The 15,411-nt window shown below is 35.6% G+C and overlaps 1 protein-coding gene across 1 annotated transcript; it reads left to right on the top strand.

The window, feature by feature from the left end:
• The first annotated feature begins 3,452 nt into the window (after positions 1-3,452).
• LOC138713794 (uncharacterized) lies at positions 3,453-14,506 on the top strand. The gene is made up of 3 exons (XM_069846219.1): positions 3,453-3,572; positions 8,959-9,220; positions 14,009-14,506. Exons 1-3 carry the CDS (start codon positions 3,522-3,524, stop codon positions 14,389-14,391), a joined length of 696 nt encoding a protein of 231 aa, XP_069702320.1. The 5' UTR covers positions 3,453-3,521; the 3' UTR covers positions 14,392-14,506.
• The last annotated feature ends 905 nt before the right edge of the window (positions 14,507-15,411 follow it).

Here is a 15,411-nt window from a genome sequence, read left to right as displayed (position 1 = left end):
GATCTATACTGAAGAAGAAAGCAAACAAAAAGAGGCTTACAAGAAAACATGGACTCATTTAACCCAGATTTTCCCACCGTCCTTTTTTAAGGACAATTACACTGCCTTCGGATATTATGTCATTGTTGGTGTTAGGGACATTTTATAAGTTGTGCGATATTGTTGGTAGTATTTGTTAGCTTTAGAAAATATACGTTCCTTGTTTCAGTTTATTTCAACATCATTTAACCGATTTTTGAGAGTAAATAATGTGCTACTATATTTTTATCACAAAAAAATTTTGGGCTTATCTGGGTTAAGCATTTTCTGATATCTGGCTAAATGATGCTGATATTGAAAGAAAGTGTCAAACTTTGGTTTCCAACATCCCTGACAAAATCAACGTGTTAATAAAGAATACGGGAATGTTCACAAAATATTAGTAACCTCAAGACTCAATTTTCTGTTCTTATATCTGTGCAAATACATTTTTCTTTATTATTTCTATCGATAAATACAGCTTCGTTGCAAATATAATTAATTTAGTCTAATAATTTGTCCACGTCTGTACATATTCAATTAATAAAATAGTTATTATTAAGGTTACTTTTTGACTCCCCCTCGTACTAACAAAGCCATATTTTCCAAAGTTTGTGAACTAAACTTGGGTTTTTAATAATTTATATAGTGACTGAGCATATTGGGAATTATATCAATGCCTTTCCCAAAACACGTTATGAAATGCTCGATATAAAAAAAAAATATGTCGGAAAGAAAGCAAAACCAAGCAAAATTGTATAAACTGTTTTGTTTGAAATATCTCAAATAATAACCCCATGAAATTAATGACATTACATACGGGTCACTCTATAAAATATATATATATAAACATATGTTACTGTAAATGTACGAAGACCGGTAAATCTTAGAATTTACCGGTGTAACCTAACATTTACCGTTATAGTGCGGTAAAACCCCAAAATATCTTATTAGATGCATACATTTTTAACTTTTACCAAGAAATGTTGGTAAATCTCAGGATTTACCGATGCGAACTGGTAAAAGCTAGATCGAAGAATCCAGAACGAAGAATCCCGCTTTCGTTGTGCAGATTCACACATGTTTGCAGGAGTAAAGCGGTTCCGAGAGGCTGCCAAAGAAGGTCTTGAAATGTAAGCGAAGAAAATGAAAGCAGCTACTTGTGACAAAATTCCAAAATTTTTAGTCAGATAGAATGTGAGAAAGTACCGGATGCAAAAATTGACGCAAAATCAATAATAGCAGTGATCATAAATATTTAAGATGAGTTTTATCAACTTGGTACCAGAGCTGGCAAACTGAAGTCATTGTACTCTAGGAACCAACTTAAGTTATATTGTGTAAAGAAAATTTTATCAGTATTGAAGAATTAGGAAAAGAAGGAATTAGTGTACGGGCAGTGGTTGGCCAACTATATTTCGTTGGAGGACAAGGGTTCAAAAAGTGTAAATGTTTAAAAAGTGTTCAACAAAAAACTGCTTCATAATGTTTGTTTTACTTTATTTGTGGACCTAGTGTAAAGACTTTGTTAATTTTTATATGAAATAATATAACTGACAGTGGTTAAAATTATAATATTTTTCACTATTTTTAATATGGAATATTGTTTATTATACTGACGTTAGAACGTATGAATATTTAAATAACTTAAATTAAAAATAAATGCAAATTATTTCAGTCATTGCTGAGGTGATTTTTATTTATGTTTTTAAATAGATCCTAAAACAACAATAAAAGATGAATTGGAAATAGATATGTAGAAGTGCGAAGAATGGCAAATCTTAGTAAAGATTCTTTTTACTTCTTTAATACGATTTTACCACAGCTAATCGGTAAGTCCTGAGATTTACCAACATCTCTTCGTAAAAGTTCAAAATATATACATCTAATAAGATATTTCGGGGTTTTACCGCACTATAATGGTAAATGTTACGTTATACCGGTAAATTCTAAGATTTACCGGTCTTCGTATATTTACAGTAACATATATATATTCAGGTTTTTTCACTACAAACGTAGCATTTTTCAATCATTCCTATTTTCTGCCTTCTTCTGTATCTCCTCATATGATATCTTCTCCTGCCCCGAACTCTTCTCCCGTTCACCATTTCTTCCAGTGCATCCTTCAGTAGGCAGTTTCCTCTCACCCACTTATCCAACCAATTTCTTTTCCTCTTCCTGATCAGTTTCAGCATCATTCTTTCTTCATCCACTCTTTCAAGCACAGCTTCATTTCTTAATCAGTCTGTCCACTTCACAAGTTTCATTCTTCTCCATATCCACATTTCAAATGCTTCTATTCGCTATATTTATGCTCAATTTTCCTGTAATTTTAAAATTATTAACAAAGCTATTTTTTTTCAAAACTTTGTCAACTAAACTTTGGTTTATAATAATTCGTTTAATGAAAAATAACTAGCTTTTATATATGAAAATATTTTCTCACCTTATATTAAGCAAACAATAAAGTTAGATTAGATTAGATTAGATTTATTTATTTAACCTGGTAGAGATAAGGCCGTCAGGCCTTCTCTGCCCCTCTACGAGGGGATTACAACTATAACATGAACAATAAGATTACAATTAATATTAAATTTACAATTACAATTACAATAAAAATTAAAGTACGACAAGAATACCTGATTAATGAAAGCTAGACATTTTATCATAGAAGTTAAGAACAAAGAATATTTTTGTATTTACTAAATTACAAATTAAACCTACAATAACAAAATTCTATAGTGATGAAATTACCGGATATTGAGATATTTTGTGGTAGATTAAAAGAACTATTTACAAGAAACCATGTCTGAACGAGTCTCAATTACTGACCAAGTGCCTAGTAAGTTTGCGTTTGAATTGAATTTTATTTCGACAGTCCCTGATGCTAGCAGGTAACGAATTCCAGAGTCTTGGCAGGGCTATTGTGAAAGAGGATGAGTATGAGGAGGTGCGATGGGATGGTGAGGCAAATATGTTAGGAGTCCGACAAAAATACACATCACATTAAAGGGAATTATTTATTTGCTTTTATTTATATTTTATCCGCAATTTCCGTCGTATGATTTACCAGTTCACACAAAAAAAATTGGAACTCTACTGTACCTTCCGTACGAAGGTCCAATCAGGACCAATGCAAACAATCCATTACTTTAGAGATTATGTAACCAAACATCCGAATCGACCTTCGGAATGCAACGTGCCTTTAATTTTTTTTTCTCTCGTTTGTCATTTTTTTGTTTGTCTCCTTTCATCTGAAAAAATCTCCCAGATACACTTTTATCAAGGGCAGCAAATAGCAAAACGTTAATTATTACTATTTTCGTCACAGCGAAGGTAGTGCACAAATCGAAGGTTGGACCATGTGTGCGAAACTGCTGAACAAATTTTAGGCAGAGCATGTGGATGTTTTGCGTCAGATTTGTACTTGACACTTCTGGTATAAAAATTCGTCTCGCCAGAGGGATGGCACACTCGACCCCAGGACCGAGAACGCCTTCAACATGAACGCCAAAGTTGTGCTCTACATCGCCGTCGTGCTGTGCGGCACGCAGGTAAGAGTTCGGGTTGTTAAGGCTTTGAAACCGTGAAATTTCTAACCTCTACATTATTACACCAATTAATCTGAAACGTTTACTACATATTTCGCACTATGTGGACATGCAATACACAATTTTTCATTTAGATATTCCAATTGAAGTGTTCAGAACCATAGCGGGCCAAGTACCATTTACTAAAACCGTAGAAAATTAGGGTTAAAATGAAGTTATTACCATAATTCAATGAAAACATATAGCAAGTGATATAAAGTATTCACATTCAAACTAAATGATATGTCAATCTTCATATAGCAGGTAATATAAAGTATACACATTCAAACTAACCGATATCTCAATCTTCATATAGCAGATAATATAAAGTATACACATTCAAACTAAATGAAATGTCAATCTTCATATAGCAAGTAATATAAAGTATACAGTACACATTCAAACTAAATGATATGTCAATCTTCATATAGCAAGTAATATAAAGTATACACATTCAAACTAAATGATATGTCAATCTTCATATAGCAGGCAATATAAAGTATACACATTCGAACTAAATGATATGTCAATCTTCATATAGCAAGTAATATAAAGTATACAGTACACATTCAAACTAAATGATATGTCAATCTTCATATAGCAGGTAATATAAAGTATACACATTCAAACTAAATGATATGTCAATCTTCATATAGCAGATAATATAAAGTATACACATTCAAACTAAATGATATGTCTATCTTCGTATAGCAAGTAATATAATGTATACACATTCAAACTAAATGATATGTCAATCTTCATATAGCAGGTAATATAAAGTATACACATTCAAACTAAATGATATGTCAATTTTCATACAGCATGTAATATAAAGTATACACATTCAAACTAAATGATATGTCAATCTTCATATAGCAGATAACATAAAGTATACATATTCAAACTAAATGATATGTCAATCTTCATATAGCAAGTAATAAAAAGTATACACATTCAAACTAAATGATATGTCAATCTTCATATAGCAAGTAATATAAAGTATACAGTTTCAAACTAAATCATACCGTATGTCAATCTTCATATAGCAGGTAATATAAAGTATACACATTCAAACTAAATGATATGTCAATCTTCATAAAGCAAGTAATATAAAGTATACACATTCAAACTAAATGAAATATCAATCTTCATATAAAGTATACACATTCAAACTAAATGATATGTCAATCTTCATTAAACTATGGTATTCACTTAACTTTATCACTTGCCGTCTCCCTTTTTAATAAATGGCGCTTGGCCCACTATGGCTCTGAACCCTTCAATTAGTTTACCTACAATTAATTTTTTTAATACTGAGTTATAATTGTCCAATTTTCAAAGTTTACATAAATTTCCCTTAAATGCATTTTTGATTTATCCCTGATAGACGTATGTAAAATATGACAAATGCTTTTCACATTTTTCCAATTACTTTTTGAGAAAAAAATATTTACTTTTTAGTTGTTAAGTTTTTATTTTTTTTTTAACCTATCACAAATTCAATACATGGTGATTTGAATACTTTCAATAGTATAAGAAAGCACACTTGTCAGTTTACTTCACATGCTTTCGTGGGCTTCTGAGTAAAATTTCGCTGAGATTGGAGAAAAACTGCATTCATTAGGGCATTTTGAATGTTTGTTGAAAATTGGAAAATCGGGAAAACGAGTATCAAAATAAAGCATGTGTATGATATATACTATCGATATCCTTTCTTCCTATACACGTCTATTACACACAATTTTCTCCTACATAAAAAAAAATGTGAATTGAATGTAAATTAAAATTAGTTAGAATGAAGAACGAAGTCTTCAGAATGACAGCTGAGTGTCAGTCTAAAGGGCTGCAGGCCCAATTACGCTCTGGTTCCTTTAAATTAGTTGTGAGGAGCTTTAAATTGTCATAGGGCCAAAATAAGCACAGATTTGGAAAACTGAAACATTATTTTAATTTTTAGAGTTAAAACAAAATTTCTATTTTAATGGTTTTTTTCCTTATTTTCACCGACCCATAGCCTTAATTTATCATTAGTTAGTTAGTTAGTTAGTTAGATAGTTAGTTTTCTCCCTTCTGGTATTCTCTGACAACATACAGAACAGAAATACTGTTCAAAAGAACAGGTGTCCGCCTGGAAACAAGTTTCACTCAGTACGGCGCTGTCCGAAAAGTGACATGGGCAAGTAACAGCCCGATTAGCTGTAATTCAATGGGTCAGCTTTCGGCAATAAATTCTAGTGCCTTATACATTACATTACAGATGAAATTTGTTGGTTTACATTATAAGAAGTTCTCATTTTCGTCTCTACGTAGAGTATTATTACAAATGATGATAACTTACAAATAATTCAATTGAGCTTAACGAATGTTTCTTGTCATGATAGTCATTATGAGACAGCATGTCTCGACATAGTTACCGCAAAACAAGAAATATGACTTCAAAAACGAAATTAAAATAACGATGGAAATTATTTTCCACGCGTGAAATTGTTCTACACAATTCCTTACGAACAAATGGATCCTACTGCATTAGTGCATTCAAATATTTTTCTCGTGAAAGTAGATATTATAAATACATACAAGTTTCTGCAGGTGAAATAAAATTCATGGGCAAACATTTGAGGTTATAATATCGTAACATTTTATTGGAAACTGATTTTCGGTCAAGTGTAATGCACGGATCGGTCGCTTCTTCTCTACCATCACCACTTGCTTTTCTCTTTCTCCTTTCTATTGTATCAGTTTTGCCACCCCTGCCTTTCTTGCACTCATTTTTAGCACTCTTCTTCCTCGACAATTCCATCCTCCTCACTATTCTGTCCTCCATTTCGCCATTTAATAACCTCTTAAAAGCTCTATCTGTTCTGTTTTCACAATTACTAACATCTAGTAATCGCTTCGTTCCTTCGCTCATTCTTATCGTGTCCTCTCTTCAATTTCCTCCGTTAGTCTTGTCTATGCTCCTGACCTCAGACACTTCCGGCTGTTTCCATAATCCTTCGTCATCTCTCGTTACACTCTTACTGAAGTTCTGGTTATACAGGGACATCATTTTATTTTTACTTCAATTTTTATTGTACCTGAGTCTTTTAATATACTTCATTCCCACCCCTTCTACTAATGAAGTTCACCAGCCCTCCACACAGATCCAAGACCGCATATACAGTCATAGTAGCCTTATGGTCATAATAAACAGTACGTTCCTGAAATATGTTCGCGTTTTCCAGTGACGAAAGAGTTTTCAATATTGCATAATTTTCGCACAGATACTGTCGTCCATTTGCCTACTTCGCATTCCGGTTTTCCCCACCTGCTTCTATTCGCCTCTCTGTAAAGGCTAGTGGCTGGGCTGTCTTAGCTCTTTTCTGAGAACATTAATTTCTGTTAGGAATTGGACATTACGTAATATTATACCCATACAATTGTTTAAAATAACTTAAATAAAAGGGCATCGTTAAGTAATTAACTTTCACGTGATTTCCTCCGTTTCTATGATCCTGCGATATAACCACTTGGACGGACAATAGATAGCATGTCTGAGTAATTTTATCTTTTCGGATCGAGCAGAAGTGAAGATTCAATTTACAGTACGTAAGGTACTCTGAGAGTAGGTATAGAATTATTTCAACATGAGTTACTAGTACGAAGGAAGAAACTGGTAATTGGAATTACACACATTAGAACTGAAGCCTGTATCGAAATGAACGCCCACCATTTTGAAAATGTGTTTAAATATCCTTATTATGATTATTTTTCAATTTAACTTCATTCTCTATATTGTACGCTAATGTGCTGTAGACAGTATAATATACACTGCATAATGAATACGTTCGCATGGATAGCTCAGTTCGTGAGTAAAAACACTTATTGTTAATGCTGTACTGTATTTTGATTAAACTAAAACCTAATGAAAATTATCAAACTCAGAAGCGTGATATTTCCTGGTTTACACAAATGGATGAACTACTTTCTTCCCTCCTATACCTAGTAAAGTGATTTGTTCAGTAGCGGCTGGTGGTCAAAATAATGAGTGTGCTACAATCTCTACATCGGGCTACTGCATACACTTATATGTATTTATCTTAATTTGAGACTCGCCTAGTGACGAAATATGAAGTTCATACGACGTTCCTTCCTACTGCAGAACTTGTCAATTACCCTGGTGTTAAACGTTAAACCCCTCCATCTTGGACATTATACTATTTTCTATTGACAGTATTGCAAGAGCAGTGAGACGATCCTGGGACATAGTGTTCCTTAAAAATGTTTTTATGCGTTTAAACCAAGAAAAACATATTTCTGGCTCAGCAGTGGTCATTCGTGTTGTAACCAAAATATTTAACAACTTCGTTACTTCACAGAATGGATTCTGTGAATTGTTGGAGGCTATGTATTGTAACAATTGAACAGCTCCATCTATATCTCGGAAGTCGAGTCTTCCGTATAGAACTCCAAGCTGTGTCTTTAACATTCGTTTGTTCAGTATAGTATAGCTGTTGACAGCAACTTCAAGTTCGCGTTCAGGAAAATTATGCAAAAATTTGTCAAAAAATTCGCTGTTTAACAATTTTGTTGCGTCTAGGTACCTTAAAGATGGAAACGATGAGTCGTTTCCTGAATTATACGGTCACATACTTCCTTGGCCTCAATTTTCGGATTCCATTTTCCGTCGCTTGCTGACTGATTCAGGAGGAGCCTCAAAAAACTGGTAGATGGCAGCAGCAGTCGAACACTTGAATTACCAAATACATTGTAAATAGTTCCGAGTTCTTCCACAAATAAGCGTTCTTTCGTTACACTTTACTTTTGTAATCTCCAAGCTACGTTGTGCTGAAGCTGACTACAGCACTTTCCCGCGTAAAAATAGCCAATCAGAGCAGTTATTTCAGCTTCGCACATGCGCATTAATTGTATGCATTCTCATGTGGAGTTCTGAGTAGCACAACGAACCCCCAGAGGCACCAAAGAGCGAAGACTAAACACTCGATAATGCGTTATGAACATAACCACGGGAAATTATCAAATGGCAGATGAAGTACTGTGGTATTACAAATACATTATTTGAGCAAAAATTATCAATGTGCTGTAGCACTGTAGCACATAAGGACGGGCCGCCCCTGGATTTGTTTGTATATTACTGCAGTATCATCGAACTACAGTCGTGGAAGGGTGTATCAACCGTTGATCCAGAGGTATAGACAGGTTAATATTAGAAATGTTAGTAAAAATAAAATGATGTCCCTGTATAAATAGATTTACATCCAAGATTTCGTTGACATTAAACGAGCTACTTACCAGTTTAACCTGAACGTTATTATTAAGTTTTCGTTTTCTTCCTGTTTTTGTTTCGCAGCTGACATCTGCTGGTTTAATCAGCTCAGCGTTAAACAGTACTATCAATGCCATCGCGAACCAGGTTAATGACATCTCAGGACAAGTACAGAACGCTGTGCAATCAGCTGTTGACAGCGCTGCCGCTAAGCTAGGTGATATGGAACAGCAAGTCCAGAATCAACTGCAGGCAAATTTCGACAACTTGGCGAACAAAGGCGCAGCGGCCCAGGCATGTCTAGACAACGCCAAGGCTAACGTCTCCAGTGTTATGGACAAAGCACGTAAGTATATAGCAATGACACAACTCCTGAATTACGAGAGTAATGGAAACTCAATTTCAGGTACCTAAAATAGTACAAAGGTTATTAATAGACTTCGTAGAATTGCCACGAGAATCGTAAGGTTTACTAAGCACGCAGTATAGACTGTATGAGGAAGGGGCGTGCAACGGATGGAGTATGCCTCTGATGTAAACACTGAGCAGTATACTGCGGTTACAATAAAACCTGTATCCTGCATTCAAGAAATACAGGTTGTCCACCATGAACCTGACACATTTGAAATTGCTGTATAATTCATACTGCTTGGGGTAAAAAGAAACGAATGCATGCAATATCAAGAGTAACTCACCAAGTTTTATTAAAAAAAATCAATACACCTCAACATGAGATCCTCTCGTTGCACGAAGAACATCTAGCCTAAATTCAATTTCCTGCCAGATCTTCTGAAGCATCTCGGGCGTAACGGAATTGACGGCATTCTCTTATGCGGCCGCATAGCTGTTGAAGATCACGAATTTTGTGGCCTGTATACACTTTTTTCTTGACATATCCCCACAAGAAAAAGTCTAGAGGGGTAATATCCGGTGATCGAGGTGGCCATCTTGTCGGTCCATCACGCCCAATCCAGCGACCGGGAAATTGTGTGTCGAGAAATTCTCGAACGATCAGGCTCCAATATGGTGGGGCGCCGTCCTGTTGAAAGATGACGTTCGACTGCAAATGCATTAACTGAGGCACAACAAATTGATCCAACATGTCGAGGTAGGTATTGCGCGTAACTGTTTGTTCTGCAAAGAGAAAGGGGTCGATGATCAAATTGTGCATCAATCCGCACCACACATTTAATTTCAATTGCGTGGACTTCGTTCATACGCCTGTCTCATTGCTGCTACACGCTCCTCTGATGCGCGCACATTACCGCCACCATGCAATTTCACCACACTTCCCGTTGCTGTTTCCATGTCTTAATGGTGTTCCGTGATGGTGGGTGCCTCTGGAACACGCGCCGAAAGTTGCGTTGCACTTGAATCACCGAATTTGTTTCAGCATACCACCAGATCGGTTGTGCTCGCTCTTGCGCTGTCGCCATTTTGACTTAAGCTACCGCAGCGCCACGTACAACCTCTCGGGCGGGTTTTTAAAAATAGCCAACGAAATTTCCACAGTTTCTCTACATATTGCAATGCATGTTACCAACTTATTTCCATTCATTGATTTTTGGCAGCCAAATGAAATGTGTCAGGTTCATGGTGGACACACTGTATAATGAATGATCATTGAAGTAGGATATGTCTAAACATGTAAATACACAATTATTTTATAGTGAGATATATTAACTCTTAAAATTTAACGTAATATACTCACATCATCCTTGAATATGCACATTGCAGTGAAGAGTTACGTACATTTCGAGCGACTGCAAAGTGAACCTCCTCCAATGGTCACTCAAACAGTTTTTATATTGGAAAACTGTACGTTCAACATCACACGATGTAGTAGGTGCATATTTGAAGAACGGAAAGTGACTAATTTTTAGTACACCAACTTCAGCCGTCTTGGCGTGATCTGATAGCACATCATTTATAATACGAAGTTGTGAATAGGAGTGAATTGTTATTTTGGACAAGGGTTTGTGATACTTTATACACTATATTAAGGGCTTTTGAGAGTTGCAGTTTAGACGATTCTAACAGGGTGATGCTTTTGGGCAGGATTTTAAAATGAGAATCAATGAACAGAATATCTTCCAATAGCTGTTCAGAAGGCAATGATTTCACAGCTGCAACAGCGGAACTGTCTGTGCTATCCAATGCATAAATTACCTCCATTATTTTGCTGTAATATTCTGCATAATAATTAACAGCATCCAACCACGTTTTCCAAAGAGTCAAGACTGGCTGTGGGGGTAAGGGTATTCCAGGGGCAATTGTTTGGAACAGCAACATTCTCATTGTAGTATGTTTGATTGAATTATTGTCTGCACTGAACAAATGTTAAGCTTTGACTATTCCAACCACAGTAATGCAAAAACAAGTGCTTACATAGGTATACATTAGCTGTAGCTGCTCTATCTATTTGGACCGGTCACAACTCTTAACATGAACTGCTTATACTGAGACCGGTCGGTCGCTCACCTCCTCTATACTACCGTACATCGGCAACCTGATTGCATGCTGCGTGTGGCAATTCAACGAAGTCTAGTTATTAATAATTTTGATTATAGATTTTGCAGGAGATATTTGTATTGAAATGTGGCTCAGGGAAGAATTTTTAGTTCAGATTCCAACGGAAACAAATATGTATGATAAGAACTTTCTTGTATTAAATTTTAACGTACCTTGTTAACATGTTTCGACCTATTTTGGGTCATCTTCAGAACTGGTCGTTGTATGGTACAAAGTCTACTCAACATTCCAATGAACCAACAGGATTACAACGAAGAACTAAACACAATCAAATACATAGCACAAGAAAACGGATAAAACCCCAACATAAGACAAAACAAAACCACAAAAAACAGAAGAATACAACACAAACACAAGAACACAAAAAATACATCACACTAACATACGGAAAAAAAACACTCATAAAATTGCAACCTCATTCAAGAAATTAAATTACAACATCGCATACAGAAGAAATAACACTCTACAAAAACATCTCAACACACAAACAAACAAACAAATACAACCGCACAGGCGTATGCAAACTCAAATGTAACACCTGCAACAACTTCTACATAGGACAGACAGGCAGATCATTTCAAACACGTTACAAAGAACACATCACAGCCATAACAAAATTACAAAACATCTCCACATATACAGAACACATCACAAATGCCAACCACACCTGCAGAGACATCAACACAGACATGGAAGTACTGTACATCCAACCAAAAAGTCAGAAACTCAACACACTAGAACAACATGAAATATACAGACACACGAAAACACACCCCAAAGATTTTCTCAACACACAACTCAATTTCAAAACACATACACTCTTTGACTCTACACAACGAACGCACCCTCACAGGAAATAAGAGGCGCCAAGACCAACAACGACCAGTTCCGAAGATGACCCAAAATAGGTCGAAACATGTTAACAAGGTACGTTAAAATTTAACACAAGAAAGTTCTTATCATACATATTCCGAAGTGCTACAGTGTTAAAAGTTGTGTAATCAAGATGTAGAAAAAAATTCTCCGTGAGTACTACGCCAAGCGAAAACGCTCGTTTGTTCAACTCGTCGTTACTCGGAAACCAGTAAAGGTTTTGAATAGCAATCGTTTTTAAAAGTAATTTCCATTCTTTCTCAACATTCCTCTAGCTCTGAGTGAAAAAATAAAAAAGTTTACCTCTTACCAACTTTTGATTATGAAAATTTCTATTCTGAACAGAACACAACAAAGTTTGTATTCTTTTCTCACTTTTCAAAAAATATTTTCATTTAGAACTTTTTGCAAGAGGAATGGCGACGCATTCCGATGGATATCCTACACAAACTAGTGGAGAGCAGGCCTGACAGGGTGGCTGTTGTTATAGCAACAAGAGGTGGTACCACGAGATTCTAGAAGGGCAAAAAGAGTACCCAATTACTTTTTGGTAGATAGTGTACTTAGGTCGACAAACTACAGGACTGTAGAAACTACTATAATAGATAGTTTATTATTATTATTATTATTATTATTATTATTATTATTATTATTATTTATTTATTTATTTATTTATTTAGGAGAAAGTTACATAACGCACAACTGTTGGCATTGTATTCTTCATCTGACATAATTAGGAACATTGAATCCAGATGTTTGAGATGGGCAGGACATGTAGCACGTTTGGGCGAATCCAGAAATGCATATAGAGTGTTAGTTGGGAGGCCGAGACGCAGATGGGAGGATAATATTAAAATGGATTTGAGGGAGGTGGGATATGATGATAGAGACTGGATTAATCTTGTTCAGGATAGGGACCGATGACGGGCTTATGTGAGGGCGGTATTGGACCTCCGGGTTCCTTAAAAGCCATAAGTAATATATATATATATATATATATATATATATATATATATATATATATATATATAAAGCCATAAGTAATATATATAGTTATTTAATTTATTCATTGATCTATTTATCTATTTATTGATCTATTATCTATTTATTGATCTATTATCTATTTATTGATCTATTGATATATTTTATCTATTCATCTATCTATCTATTGATCTACCTACCTATCTATTGATCTACCTACCTATCTATCTATTGATCTACCTACCTATCTATCTATTGATCTACCTACCTATCTATCTATTGATCTACCTACCTATCTATCTATATATCTACCTACCTATCTATCTATATATATACCTACCTATCTATATATCTACCTAACTATCTACCTATCTATCTATCTATCTATCTATCTATCTATCTATCTATCTATCTATCTATCTATCTATCTATCTATCTATCTATCTATCTATCTATCTATCTATCTATCTATCTATCTATCTATCTATCTATCTATCTATCTATCTATCTATCTATCTATCTATCTATCTATCTATCTATCTATCTATCTATCTATCTATCTATCTGTCTGTCTGTCTGTCTGTCTGTCTGTCTATCTATATATCTATCTTTATCTAATTATTTATTTATTGTTTCGTGAAAACAATACTACTTAATAACATCCTTTGGACTATAGTATGTTAACTTTGACAGAATAAAAAAATAAACAAGGAATGCATTATATCTGTTACAATTATTTTGTTCACAGAAAGCCAGCTCAAAAGTTTTGTAGTTTTTGAGGGTATCAAGATTTTGCCCTGGGTCGGAAAGGTGAACAAGACTAAGAATAAGATCGAAGAAGTGTTCGCCAACTTGACGAGTGGCTCGCAGGCATGCCTGGCACAGGGCAGCATTTTCGACCTCTTCGGCAAGCTTGCATGCGAGAAGAATCTCGTCGATTCTTTGACACCGACTGTCAGCGAAATCAGCACCGAAGTGCAGCAGGAGATAGAGTCTGGTAAGACCCTCATACAGACTGTCCTAGCCGACGCCCAGAGTAAGATACCACCAATAATTCAGTCGGTCGTCTCTCAACTCCAGACCATCGTGCAGACCGAGGCCCAGTGTCTTGCGGGAGCCGTCTTAGGTTAGGCACCACAGTCACCACATGTCGAGAATACGTGATCAGTTTCAGGATCTTGCCACACTCATAATGTAACATCCTAGTGTTATATAAAATAAAATACTGAAGGGAGTAAGAATCCTACACTTGTTATTTCTTTACATTTCAATACTTGTACAATTATATTGCCTTTGTTCTCCTTATCTCACCCTGTTTCCCTTGTCTTAACTTTGTTCTCCTTATCTCATCCCTGTTTCCATTGTCTTAACTTTGTTCTCCTTATCTCATCCCTGTTTCCCTTGTCTTAACTTTGTTCTCCTTATCTCATCCCTGCTTCCATTGTCTTAACTTTGTTCTCCTTATCTCACCCTGTTTCCCTTGTCTTAACTTTGTTCTCCTTATCTCATCCCTGTTTCCATTGTCTTGCCTTTGTTCTCCTTATTTCACCCCTGCTTCCATTGTCTTAACTTTGTTCTCCTTATCTCACCCCTGTTTCCCTTGTCTTGTCTTTGTTCTCCTTATCTCACCTCTGTTTCCCTTGTCTTCTCTTTGTTCTCCTTATCTCACCTCTGTTTCCCTTGTCTTGTCTTTGTTCTCCTTATCTGACCTCTGTTTCCCTTGTCTTGTCTTTGTTCTCCTTATCTCACCTCTGCTTCCCTTGTCTTGTCTTTGTTCTCCTTATCTCACCTCTGTTTCCCTTGTCTTGTCTTTGTTCTCCTTATCTCACCCCTGTTTCCCTTGTCTTCTCTTTGTTCTCCTTATCTCACCTCTGTTTCCCTTGTCTTGTCTTTGTTCTTCTTATCTCACCCCTATTTCCCTTGTCTTGTCTTTGTTCTCCTTATCTCACCTCTGTTTCCCTTGTCTTGTCTTTGTTCTCCTTATCTCACCTCTGTTTCCCTGGTCTTGTCTTTGTTCTCCTTATCTCACCCCTGTTTCCCTTGTCTTGTCTTTGTTCTCCTTATCTCACCTCTGTTTCCCTTGTCTTGCCTTTGTTCTCCTTATCTCACCCCTGTTTCCCTTGTCTTGTCTTTGTTCTCCTTATCTCATCT

The sequence above is a fragment of the Periplaneta americana genome, chromosome 14 (genome assembly GCF_040183065.1).
Source record: "Periplaneta americana isolate PAMFEO1 chromosome 14, P.americana_PAMFEO1_priV1, whole genome shotgun sequence".
Classification (NCBI taxonomy): Eukaryota; Metazoa; Arthropoda; class Insecta; order Blattodea; family Blattidae; genus Periplaneta; species Periplaneta americana.
This window is presented reverse-complemented; position numbering and strand designations above follow the sequence as displayed.

Excerpts from the sequence above, each read along its gene's own strand:
- LOC138713794 (XM_069846219.1), top strand. The coding sequence starts at position 3,522 with ATGAACGCCAAAGTTGTGCTCTACATCGCCGTCGTGCTGTGCGGCACG. Across the intron at positions 3,573-8,958 it reads TCGTGCTGTGCGGCACGCAG|CTGACATCTGCTGGTTTAAT; the intron begins GTAAGAGTTCGG and ends TTTGTTTCGCAG. Across the intron at positions 9,221-14,008 it reads CAGTGTTATGGACAAAGCAC|AAAGCCAGCTCAAAAGTTTT; the intron begins GTAAGTATATAG and ends TTTTGTTCACAG.